The following is a 13,800-nucleotide window of genomic DNA, read 5'->3' on the forward strand; positions in this document are numbered from 1 at the left end:
CTTATTAATATATGTGAAGATATTAATATATGTAAAATATAAGCTCTGCACAGTCTGATAATAATAATAATAATAATTATATATTAAACTAATATTTCACTCTATTACAGAATGGACTCCAACTGCTATTATTATTACCAGGTGGTAAACAGGGACACAGGAAGAGTTGTTTATAGACACTCAGTTCTATTTAGAAGCCGAAGACGGTGCCTGCGACATGCACTTAGGCATAACCTAGCTCAGTACAGAAATGAACATACGGCTGTACGCATAAAGGTTGTTATGTGTTCAGTGAACATTGCTGGGGAACGGAATACTTCTTGGAGAACCCCCTTTGAAATGACCCTCATTGCCTTTTACTTGCATGTGCTGCAACCAGCAATAAACCAAATGACAAAAGACAGTTGTGAAGGATGTGCAATTGATCATCCATCTCAAACGCAACACAGTTGTTTAATGATGACTCAGAATGAAGCCATTGATACCTATTTTCAAAGAGCCCTGCAGTCTTTGCCACACGAGTCAATAGTGCGAGACGCAGAACGTTTCGTTCGCAGACACGGTGAACCGACTCATGCGATACACACCCTACCTTACACCAGCGTTGAGTGGCTGCAAGAGAACTTTCTTAGTGAAGATCGTCGGAATGTAATGGAGTTGATGTTACGTGTACAAATGAATGAATGAATGAATGAATGAATGAATGTTTAACGACACCCCAGCACGAAAAATACATCGGCTATTGGGTGTCAAACTATGGTAATGCAAATAAATAAAGTGATGATCAACATCAATATAAAAATTCAAGGTTTAAACAAAAACAGTGTAAAGAACAGTGTAAAGAACTGTGCAAAAACACAAATATCACAGAATTTTACGGATACTGAATTTTACTAAAAACTTCAATTTTGTGCTGTATTGGCCATTCTCAAAGAAAAAAATGTTACACCCCTGCACCACGGTGAGGTTACAGCACGCGCAGGGGTGTACAAATGACTGAATGACTTTTCAGTAATAAAAAAAAAACCCACTACAGATTAATTAGAAAACTAAGTATAAACAAACACTACATATTAATTAGAAAGTAAGTAATAAACACACCATACTAGTGAATAAAGAAGACTTTATTTCTTTTAATACTTTTCTAACACCTTTAATTTCTTCACGCCGGGAATGCCCGCGTTAGCTTTTCTTTTTAAATAAAACTGTTTATTCTTGTTTACAGCTGGTGTTTGTTTTCTTTGTTTGCCGCTACCTTTCTGTGTCAATACCAAGAGTTTCTGGGGTACATTTAACTCTTTCAATTTATTAATGAAATGTTCATAGCCCACTGGTTTCTTTGTAGAATCAGTGTCCAACACAGCGTAGCGTATCATCATTGGTACATTAGATCCCACGTGAGCGTGTCCAACTTTATCAAGTAGTTCACCATCATCATTCCACTGTAATGTGCCCTTTTCAAACTGATCCTTAACAAAAATCCACAAAGCCATTAATTTTCCGATTAGTCTTGCACTGGGAACACCTTGTAGTATAGCAGTTTGTAAAGATAACAGTGAATTGTTGTTGTTTGACTGTTCTGATAAACTCGTATAATGTTTATTAGATGTATCACCATCATTCGACATGGACTGTTTCTCTGTTGACGAAGCAGTTTCAATAGAACGGTCTTCACATTCACTTTTAATAGATGTAGAATCACTCAACCGAGTCGGTGTGTTGCTCCTCTTCAATAGATTGTTGTACGTGTCTCGGCTCAATAGAACATGTGCTTTCGCCATTGTTCAACTGTAATTCGGTAGTGTCGTTCCCTTTCAAGTAGTTTAAGAGCGCTTCAATGCAACTAGGTATTATGAAATGGTTAGATCGTAACAGTCTGTATTTCTCCTTTTTGTTAACTGATCTATCGACCAGTTGACGAATGATCACTCTGTAGCGATACAGACGTTTTTGTACACTGTCCGAGATTGAAATGTTACCACGTAGAATGTTGTAGATCACTTCAATTAACGCCTTGAACTGTTCGGGTGATGCGTGGATCAACAGCGCACGTCTCTGTTTGATGCATGCATCCTTGAGAAGTGTCAGGTAGCTCAAATTGTTGCTAATTAAGTCTGTCATAATTTACAACATAATCGGATCTCCTTACTATAAAATAGTACGGACCACCCCAACAATCTGGAATGTCAACACCACGTGCAACAAAACGTTTAAGTGAGTCAATAGCTTCAGACTTGCTTTTATACCACTGCGAACCCTCCGATAATACTCTCTCTGGTTTACCACGTGGGTATGCTACAATAATCCAAGAGTACTGCTTGCTCATGTCGTATGCAATCGCACTAATGAGCATTATCGTACACAACACTGGTTTTATATTAGTCTTTAGGAAGATAGACAGTACACAGTTCTCCAGGTAAAATACCCGTACGTAGTCGTCCATATTCGGGATTACTGTATGGTGCCACATCCACTAACATATATCCATATTTTCTTGATTGCACGGCATCTTGATATGCCTCGGTAAAGTACTTAGACTGACCGGGAAATATCTGTGAAGCAAAAATCTTATATTCATGCGCTGATCGCGCATTAGCCATTAACACAAACAAATGGGTATTTAAACTCATGGTGCGAGAACACTTTCCTTTAGGGTAAAGACTTTGTTGTAAACTAATGCATGTAATACCCAAATGATGTGAAAGAGTAGAATAAACTTTCAACATGAGCTCACTGTTACACACTTCCATCATCAGATCGTCCAAGACCAACACAATATGGTTCTGAGCCTCGTCTGCCCACGTGTACAGCTCTTCCTGTGTCGGCAGTCCCTCGTAAAACAGTATGTTAGGAACGGAGTGTTGCATGTCTGTGTACACATCCTGCCATACCACGTAACAATAAACAATGCGTGTAGGTGTTACATCAAACACAAACTTGGCATTCTCCAAAAGACGCTTTGTAAAAAACGTTTTCCCGCTGCCACTTCCACCTACTATCGTAATTGTTGTAGGGGTCGTTATCTTTATCAAACATTCTTGTTCGGTCATGGTTTAGAATGAACCGTTACATACAAAGCACTGACGTCAATTAAACATAATGTTTATGATCATTAATCTATGTACCATACACAATTGTTAGGTCTATCGCATACATATCTTGAATAACGTTGATTTCCTATACAAAAGAATATTTCATTATAACTAAAAATAAATCCTTTTAAACCAATAACACATTTATAAAAACAACCTTTCAAAAGCCACTTTATTTCAAATACGCACTTTTGCAGTGACCCCATCGCACCCAACAAAAACATTATTTATAGAACAATAGAATATTGCACAACACTTGCACTGCCTTGACCCTATTTCTAAAAATAGAAGGCTCCTGATGTAGAACTCTCATAATGATACCTTTTAAAAAGCCACTTTATTTCAAATACGCACTTTTACAGTGACCCCATCGAACCCAACAAAAACGCGGACGTTCCCGCCCAAAATTTGAAAAAATGCCAGTCATCCTTTGAAAAAAATGCCAGTCATCCACTCAGCACAATAGGTGCACTTCTTTTGTTCAAAAATCCATTATTCGCTCCACTGAACCGGAAAACCCCATTATCCGCTCCACTGAACCGGAAAAACCAATTATACGCTCCACTGAACCGGAAAGACAATAGGTGCACATCCATTGTTGCGGATTGGGCACCCATTGTTCCGGAGGTGCATATCCATTGTATTGGAGGCGACTCCATTGTATTTCCTTTGTTGTCCCCGCTACGTACAAAATATACTACTCACAATACAAAGATCTCTTGAGAAATTTTTTCTAAATTTAGGTGTTTGTCACATAAATTAAAACTACAGAAAAGCATATATAATCCAGTAATAGAAAGAAATGAAACTGTATATTTAACGTGTAATCTTAATCAAGTGGAAGATGAATATCATTTTCTTTTAGTATGTCCATATTATGCTTTGAGCAGGAAATATTTCATATCAGAATACTTTATAGTCAATCCCTCAAGAGAAACATTTAATTTATTGATTTCTACCCAAAATATAAAGTGTATTAAAAGAATAGCCTTGTTTTCAAAAAGAAATCTGCCAGTTTAAATTGATTATACATGTATTGTAATTTGTACACGCATAGCGCACAATTAATTTGTTTTTAAAAGTAGTTATCTTGGTCATGTGGCCTCAATAACTGAATAAATATTTTGTCTTGTCTTGTCTTGATATAGGTCGGCGAGCTTAGAATTCTGCTGTCCAGAGTTTGCCGAAGCTTAACTGAATGTGGGTGCTGTCGGGTTTTTTTCTGTAGTGTGTGTATTAGTTATTAATATCTGACTTTTTTTTAATCAAGTAACTCGAAAATGGTCGATGTAAATGTATTTGACGTCAAACATAGGATTGATGTGGTATTAGAGCGGAAATCTCGGGCTAACACAGGCAGTACAAATAAAAAATAGAACGGTGGAACCTCATATTTAAGAAAGTGTGTGCAATACCAATCACTGGCGTAGGAATCAGTGTGTGTTGGGGGGAGGGGGGGGCAAGGGTGTGTGTATATATATATATATATATATATATATATATATATATATATATATATATATATATATGTGTGTGTGTGTGTGTGTGCGTCCCCTCCCCCCCCCCCCCCCCACACACTTTTTGACACTTTCTACGCATTCTATTCACCCCCACCCTCGTTAGCGAACGTGACTCAAACTATATGGTCAAATATCAAGCGAAAGTGAAAGTCCTGCCATCTTACTTCCTGGTACAGTTATGACTCATAATGAGGAAGCAAATGCACTTGTGAAAACCTAGGAGTCGGACGATGACGCCACCAGGAGATACCGAACTGGAGCGGCCAGTTCCTGGCGTAGGAAGCGGGTGTGTATGTGTGTGTGTGTGTGTGTGTGTGTGTGCGTGCGTCATGTGCCCTCCCACTTTTCAGATATTTTGCTTTATGTTTGCTTTATAATAGTGTAAAAGTGTGTAAATATAAAAGTGTGCCCCCCCCCCCCCCCCCACCACACGTTTTGGCACCTTCCTACGCTAGTGAATTTTTATTATTATATATGCAGGATAGCACATACTACGGCCTCTACGGTGTAATATTGTTTCTCTCTCTCTCTCTCTCTCTCTCTCTCTCTCTCTCTCTCTCTCTCTCTCTCTCTCTCTCTCTCTCTCTCTCTCTCTCTCTGTGTGTGTGTGTGTGTGTGTGTACCACTCTCTGCCGCTTTGATGATTGTGTACAGTCAGTGGTAAAACACTCACTTGATGCGTGGTCAGTCTGGGATCGGTCCCCGTTGGTGGGTCCATTGCGCTATTTTTCGCACCACCCAGTGCACCGCGACTGGTATATCAAAGGTTGTGGTATGTGCTATCCTGTCTGTGGGATGGTGCATATAAAAGATCCCTTGCTACTAATGGTAAAATGTAACGGGTTTCCCCTCTAACACTGTGATAAAATTACCAAATATTTGACATTCAACAGCCGATGATTAATGAATCAATGTGCTCTAGTGGTGTCGTTAAACAAAACACACGTTTTTTTCGGTGATTGTCGGGCACTTGTCGTACTATCGTATATTTGATTCAATTCAATTCTTTATTAGCTTTAAGTTTTACAATCATCAGCATATATGCAAAACACAATACAAAACAAATATATATATATATATATATATATATATATATATATAATATATATATATATATATACAATATATACATGTGCACAAAAATGGTGGGTATGGTTTTCTTAAAAATAATTAGGGATACTAATAGCTTACTTACTGTAATAGCTGATCTCTAATTTTGTTTGCTTGTACTAGATATTTTCCTAGGTTATTAAGTTCTTTTTTGTTACTTGTAATTAACAACTGTATAAATAGAAAAACACTTGGCCGCCTGTGATAATACATTTTTATGTACTTATTTCGCAAATCTTTGTATTGTGGGCATTGCATTATAAAATGGTATTCATCTTCTATAACATCTGTATTACAAATTGTACACTTTCTTTCTGATCTTTCGGTGTTACGATATCGGCCAGATTCTATATTTAATTTATGAGCACATATTCTGATTCTGCATATTTCCTTTAAATATCGTTCATCTATTGGTAATTTAAGCTTGTAATTTGAACTCGTTTAATAAATGCTGGTAAAATATCCCTTATCATTGTATTGTATCATTTCTTCATATATGCCGCGTAACAGATAATTAGTAGAGTTGCGTAATTTTATCCAGTATTTAAATATTCTGAGTTTTCTTGTGATTTGCAGCGGGAAACACCCATACACAAGTATACGTAGAGAAAGACTAAATTTAGTCAAAGACATTTGGGACTCGGGGACGAACGACTTTTTGGACTTCGCCGGTTTTTCAACTAGCGCGGTATTTCATCGCCAATTAAAAGACCTACAGGACAACTTTTCGCGGACATTACTATGGACGCTACAAAATGAAGACCCCTTTGATGGTGACTAAGACGCCATCTTTCGCATCAACGCAGGTGATACGAAAAAAAGACGTGACAGACGCGAAAACTAAAGACATATACGCAGTCTTGTTATTAAGAACTTACAAAGATGCATCATTTAAGAACCAGGTGGAATATAGCCTTTAATGAAACCATAAACTGGCAAAACATTTGGAAAACACTAAATTCAGGTTTCATTGAAAATCCCGACTATGATTTAATTTATAAAATGATTAGAAACGTAATTGCAGTTAGAAAACATCTATATGACTGGAAGATTGTGTGCAACGGAGTGGACTCAGTCTTGCATACTTTTTTTCACTGCAACAAAACAAAACTATTCATAAAGCAAATTGAACCGATCTTTAAAAAACTTTTTGGTAACAAATTCCGTCTGAATCCGTATGCCATGATTTTCGGCATAAAACATAAGCCTGGAGATTATGCATCGCAATTGGGAATTTTTCTCTGGAGTAAAGCGATAAGGGTAATATGGACAACCAGAAAATTACTAGAGCTAAGCCATGTAATGAAATGGCTCTTTTCAAACATTTAATATATTCAAGGGTCGAAGTAGAATATTTCGCCGCCTTAGAGTGGCCAAACAGAAAAGAAAAATTCTTAAATCACTGGTGCTTCAAGGGGGTCATCGCATCGTGCAATGACGCCCTTGATATTACATATAAACTATGATAAAGATTGGCAAATTGCACAAACTGTAGAACAAAATAGACCTGGACCCCCCCCCCCCCCCCCCCCCCCCCCCCCCCCCCCCCCCTCCCCCCCCCCCCCCCCCCCCCCGGCTTGTAGCCTTGGAGGCCAGGTCCGTCAACCAGGTTAAGATATTGTAAATACACACCACTTAAGTCACACACACTTATAATAATATAAAGAAAACAAAAATACAAACATGCACTAATTGAAATGTATATTATTCTGAAAGAAGCACTGACACTCATATGTAGATCTTTATTGGCCACATTCAAGGAGAAACTGATTTATTGTAAATAAGGAGGTTTTTTAAAAAATAAATGGGGCACCCGGCATGTCCGGGACCTGCCTGAAATGTAAAAAAAAAAAAAAAAAAAAAAAGACAAAAAAAACACCCAAGTTCACTATAAACAAATTCGTTGCACGTTCCCGACTCAACACCCAATAGTCTTTTACAGAATTGTATGTGCAGATTTTCAACATCAAGGGCCTTGTGGAAACCCCATATTTCAGAAGCATAGGTTAAAATAGAATTTACATATGTATGAAAAACAGACAGCATTGTTTCAATATTGAAAAAAATATTTGTACATACATTCATTTAAAGAAAACAATGCTTTACGCCCTTGTTCTGCAAATCGCTTCTGTGTGCGTGCGAATTTGCCGTTGTATAAAAATAAAACACCAAGATAAATAAATTCATTTACAACATCAAGTTTACATCCATTAAAGTACCACTTCTCGTTGTCTCGAATTTGTGTAAGATGGCCCCTGAAAGACGGAATGGCTGAGTGGGTGATCATGTGATGCTACATCACGATATAGGTCGGCGAACATAGAATTCTGCTGTCCACTGTTTGCCGAAGCTTAGCTGAATGTGGGTGCAATCTGACTAAAATTTACTCTACTGGTCTCACCAGTAGATCAAACAGCATTGCGTGGACTCCCATGTCCAGGTGACATTTCATCTATAAATAACAATTTAAATATCGACCAATTACACTTCGTCTTTTATAGCGTTATTCGGGAGCATACAAATTCTAAGAATATCTGTCGAGACTATTTACTTTAGTATGCAATAGGCGAACCAGTTGGTCTGTCTTAACATTGAAAAAAGAGAGGGAAATGTGCAGTATAAATTCTGGATTGTATACTAGTATAAACAGATTTTATGGCTATACCATCACGGTTTTTTTTTCCGTCTTGAAACGAATTGTATATAAAATTTTATATTGAAATTAGTTTCCGGCATACTTCGTAATTCACCCGAATCATTTCGTATACCCTCGGCATAATCCCGAATGTTTTCAAATTCTTTTCAAATCACTGCAAGCTAACTTGCGATGAGGACAGACGTCTCGCCATGTACTCTCGAGTTACACCCCCCCCCCCACACACACACCTGGGGGGAATCTTACTGAGTTACGGGAAGCTACTTGAATATCGCGTCACTTACACCGGGTCACGGGCTTCCGTGACTTTGGTGTACGGCGACGCGATCGTACAGAAGAAGAAGAGGAGGAGATGAAGGAAGAGGAAAAGCGCGCCAGGAACGGCACGGGGGGGGGGGGGGGGGAAGAACCAAAACTGGCGGCTCAACCGCCAGCGGCGGTCCCTTCTGCGACACCGCCCCCAGCCCAGCCTGAGTCGAAGAAACCTGCCATCGCCGACCACTACGTGGCCCAGACAGAACTGGCCGGTACTGCCAGTCGTCAAGCCACGGCCCGATCAGTCGCCGTTGGAAAGAGGAAGGCCGTCGCTCAGCCGAGCGACCAACCTGACAAGGCCCGGTCTCCACCTTCACAAACACCGCCCCCCTCCGACTCGGAAGCCGTCTGGAAAGTTCAGATCGGGAAAATCAGGTCCGGCTTCATGAAGTTCGTGCAGGGGGACACCTCTGATCCGGCATCACTGATGGGCGGACTAGTGAAACCAGAACTTACGAGCTACACACCATCAAATCTACAGCCGGCAAGACAGGGTTGGCACTAACTCAGCGCCGAATAGGAGTCTACCGACAAGCGGTCCTGATTAGAGAGATGGATAACCAACACCATCCACAGGATCGTCAAGGCCCTTTTCGGCAACGACTACCGGAGTGTCATAACCATCCTCGCCGACCAGAGATGGAAGCACTTCATCCCCGCCTTTGCCGGTTCTCCGCTCATCGGTTCGCCGTAGGCCAACCTCCAACGGCCTTAACGAGGCCACTCACGTGGACATATATATCGGACTTTAAACATTTAGACCTTCGTTCAAAATTTTATGTCGAAATTACTTTTTTTTTTTAATATTATTAAATAGTCCGATCCTCTCTTCTTTCTCTTGTTTATTTTTGGACTGTCCTTCTAAAATGCTCCAAATTATATAAATATTCGGCCGAGCAGTCAATTCTTTTTATTTTTGGCTTGTAATTTAATTTTTTTTTTTTTTTTTATTCTAATAACGTTTTACTAATTGCTATTTTCAAAATTCTGCCCCTTTTCAACACTACCCCCCCCCCCCCCCCCCCCCCCCCACACACACACATCCCGAGTCCGGCCACCGATCTTATCGGAGGTCAGACTCGGGATGGGCGTGTTCGAAACCCTAGTGGTATATGGGCACGTTAAACTAGTTATCATCATCAAATCACTGGCATGATTTGCAAGTAAGGTTTTGATTGGTCGAATGAAAGGTCAACTGGACATGAGCTCCAACGGGCTACTTTTAGGATCTTTTTTAATCAAGGAACTCGAAAATGATCGATGCAAATATTTTTGACGCCACACATAGGATTGCTGTGGTATTAGAGCGGGAATCTTTGACTAATCTTTGGTGGGCAGCAATTGAAAAAAAAATACATAGCTTGGTCTCTGACTGTAATGAAGAAAGGAAGGAAATGTTTTATTTAACGACGCATTCAACACGTTTTATTTACGGTTATATGGCGTCGGACATATGGTAAAGGACCACACTGATATTGAGGGAGGAAACCTGCTGTCACCACTTCATGGGCTACTCTTTTCGATTAGCAGTAAGGGATCTTTTATATGCACCATCTCACAGACAGGGTAGTACATACCACGTATGTTTCATAATTGTTAAATATATGTAAATCAATGTATGCAAATCAATAGGAAGATCAAAAGGAACATTACTTTGAAACATATGTTATGCAAATAGCTTTATGTACTGACAGCAGAAAGAACTTCCCTTTAAAACATACAGAGCTTTGTTTTGAATTGAAATAATTAAACTTCGTACCTTTTTGATGAAGGATTATATATATATTTTTTTATGGTTTGTTTTCATGAGTATGTAAAGAAAACCTTACTGAATAAGAATCAAATGTAATAATAGAACTAAAAAATAGGCTCTAAATAATAGAATAGGACAATAGCATGTATACAACATGCAAATAGCATAATAGTCCGGGATCCACAGGTCTGAAAGCCCTCAACAATGGGTTGAACCTGACTTCACCTAACACACTTTTATTTTGTGTTTTATTTGTTTGAATAGGCTTTCTTGTGATAGAAATGGGTGGTCTGCTTTGCCAAAAAATTTGCAAACAAAAATTATGGTTACATTTATACATATTCTATGCAATAGTTTTGTAGCAAAAAAAATAAATAAATAAATAACAATAATATAAAAAAATTGATTATGTTCTTCCCTATAAAACCTGTTGTTACTGTAGCTCATTAAATGTATTCTAATAATGCCAAACAATTAACCATTAACCCACTGACCTGGACATACAGCCCAGAGAACTGAAGTAAGTGCCCAGGATAGTGTGCTTGAACATTCATTGGATATATGCACAAAAATCGAATTAAAGGTAAAGAAAAGACAAAAAAAAAATCAGTTCAACAGATGCTATGCGTTCTGATGCATGGATTTATAGACGTGTTATAAGTGCATGTATCAGGAAGATTGTGAACAACTATGTGGCCCGCCCATTGTCAATCTACCCCCCCCCCCCCCCCATCCCAATGTTAAACTGTTATTAATGATGCTGATCAATTCCATACCAAAGGAAACTAAGCTTGAATGATCGTTTCCCACCTGAACTAAACACAAATCTGTATCGGTGTGTGTGTGTGTGTGGATATTTTGGCCAACATTGTGTGTCCCCATCTTTACTTTGAACCTACGAAGAATAAAGTAATGTTTAAACACCTATCAGAAGAAACAATGGCTATGAAATGAGAAATGAAAATACAGTTAAACCTAAACATGTCGCTATTCATAGTCAGTAGACACCTGTCTTAGTTGATTGTTTTGTTCCCCCTGGATGATCTGTATTGCCTTTATGAAGTAACGGCAGCGGTATCTATGGTAACGGCGTCATGTTTTATATTTAGCTCAACTTTAAAGGTTTGCATTTAACTTCATTTCTCACAAACTATAAGTCTTACATCAATGACATTGGTTTATAGCTTCATCTATGATAATGAAACTTCATCTCCATGACTGTTAAAAAAATACAATTTAAAAAAAATAAAAATAATTGATGGTATAATTAGTTGTAATCCATGTAAAATTGTGTAGTAATTCGTTTACAACCCTATATAGCTGTTTGATAGTAATACTAAGATGAATAAATGTCGTTATTCAGATTCGGGCATTTTCTTTAATTTGGGCAAAAATCAGCCTCCCCCCCCCCCCCTACAAAAATAGGAACCCGTACGCCTATGACATCCTAAAATGAATCCCAAATCAGCATACATGTACCTGCGTTGTGTGGCCACAATTAATACATTAGTAGTAGTATTAGTAGTAGTATTAGTATTAGTATTAGTAGTAGTAGTAGTTGTAGTAGTAGTAGAAGTAGTAGTAGAAGTAGTAGTAGTAGTTGTAGTAGTAGTAGTTGTAGTAGTAATAGTTGTAGTAGTAGTTGTAGTAGAAGTAGTAGTAGTAGTAGTAGAAGTAGTAGTAGTAGAAGTAGTAGTAGTTGTAGTAGTGGTAGTAGTAGTAGTAGTAGAAGTAGTAGTAATAGTAGTAGTAGTAGAAGTAGTCGTAGTAGAAGTAGTAGACGTAGGAGTAGTAGTAGAAGTAGTAGACGTAGGAGTAGTAGACGTAGGAGTAGTAGTAGAAGTAGGAGTAGTAGTAGTAGGAGGAGGAGTAGAAGTAGTAGTAGTAGAAGTAGTAGTAGAAGTAGGAGTAGTAGTAGTAGTAGTAGTAGTAGAAGTAGTAGTAAGAGTAGGAGTAGTAGTAGGAGTAGTAGTAGAAGTAGGAGTAGTAGTAGAAGTAGTAGTAGTAGTAGAAGTAGGAGTAGTAGTAGTAGTAGTAGGAGTATTAGTAGAAGTAGTAGTAGAAGTAGGAGTAGTAGTAGTAGTAGGAGGAGTAGAAGTAGTAGTAGTAGTAGTAGTAGTAGTAGTAGTAGTAGTAGTAGTAGTAGTAGTAGTAGTAGCAGGAGTAGTAGTCGTATTAAATCTAAACTTACGCGTTTTTCATTTGTTAAAGTGTCAGTATGTGTTGGTGGTCCGGATATGCATCTTTCCAACACATAACGCTCTTATTTGAGTTTACTCTACCTTTAATGCGGCAGTATTAAGAGTGATAGTATATTGTGTGTTATATAGAGATTAATTAAAGGGGCAGTATTAAAAGTCGTAGTATATTGTGTGTTATATATAGATGCATTAATGGGGCAGTATTAAGAATGGTAGTATATTGTGTGTTATATAGAGATGGATTAATGGGGCAGTATTAAGAGTGATAGTATATTGTGTGTTATTTAGAGATTAATTAATAGGGCAGTATTAAAAGTCGTAGTATATTGTGTTATATATAGACGCATTAATGGGGCAGTATTAAGAATGGTAGTATATTGTGTGTTATATGTAGATGAATTAATGGGGCAGTATTAAGAGTGGTAGTATATTGTGTGTTATATAGAGATGGATTAATGGGGCAGTATTAAGAGTGATAGTATATTGTGTGTTATTTAGAGATTAATTAATAGGGCAGTATTAAAAGTCGTAGTATATTGTGTGCAGTTATCTTTCCAAATGGGGCAGTATTAACGCTATTATATAGAGATTAATTAATGGGGCAGTATTTGAAGTGGTAGTATATTGTGTGTTATATATAAATGAATACTATTAAGAATGTTAGTATATTGTGTGTTATATAGAGATTAATAGGGCAGTATTAAGAGTGGGCAGTATTAAGAGTGATAGTATATTGTGTGTTATATAGAGATTAATTAAAAGGGGCAGTATTAAATTGTAGTGTGTTATATAGACATTAATTAATGTAGTATATTGTGTGTTATATATAAATGAATTAATGGGGCAGTATTAAGAGTGTGTAGTATTATTATTTAAAGTGTGTATATATATATAAATGAATTAATGGGGCAGTATTAAGAGTGATAGTATATTGTGTGTTATATAGAGATATTAATTAATGGGGCAGTATTTAAAGTGGTAGTATATTGTGTGTTATATATAAATGAATTAATGGGGCAGTATATAAGAGTTAATAGGGCAGTATTAAGAGTGATAGTATATTGTGTGTTATATATAAATGAATTAATGGGGCAGTATTAAGAGTGATAGTATATTGTGTGTTATATATAGATGAATTAATGGGGCAGTATTA

General features: G+C 37.7%; 1 protein-coding gene across 1 annotated transcript in view; it reads left to right on the plus strand.

The window, feature by feature from the left end:
- Positions 1-4,842: 4,842 nt before the first annotated feature.
- LOC121387223 (ankyrin-3-like) overlaps positions 4,843-13,800 on the plus strand; it is an 18,880-nt gene continuing 9,922 nt past the window's right edge. The window contains exon 1 of the mRNA XM_041518249.1: positions 4,843-4,887. Coding sequence (XP_041374183.1) covers positions 4,843-4,887 — 45 coding nt within the window. The remainder of the gene's footprint in view (positions 4,888-13,800) is intronic.

The sequence above is a fragment of the Gigantopelta aegis genome, chromosome 13 (genome assembly GCF_016097555.1).
Source record: "Gigantopelta aegis isolate Gae_Host chromosome 13, Gae_host_genome, whole genome shotgun sequence".
NCBI lineage: Eukaryota > Metazoa > Mollusca > Gastropoda > Neomphalida > Peltospiridae > Gigantopelta > Gigantopelta aegis.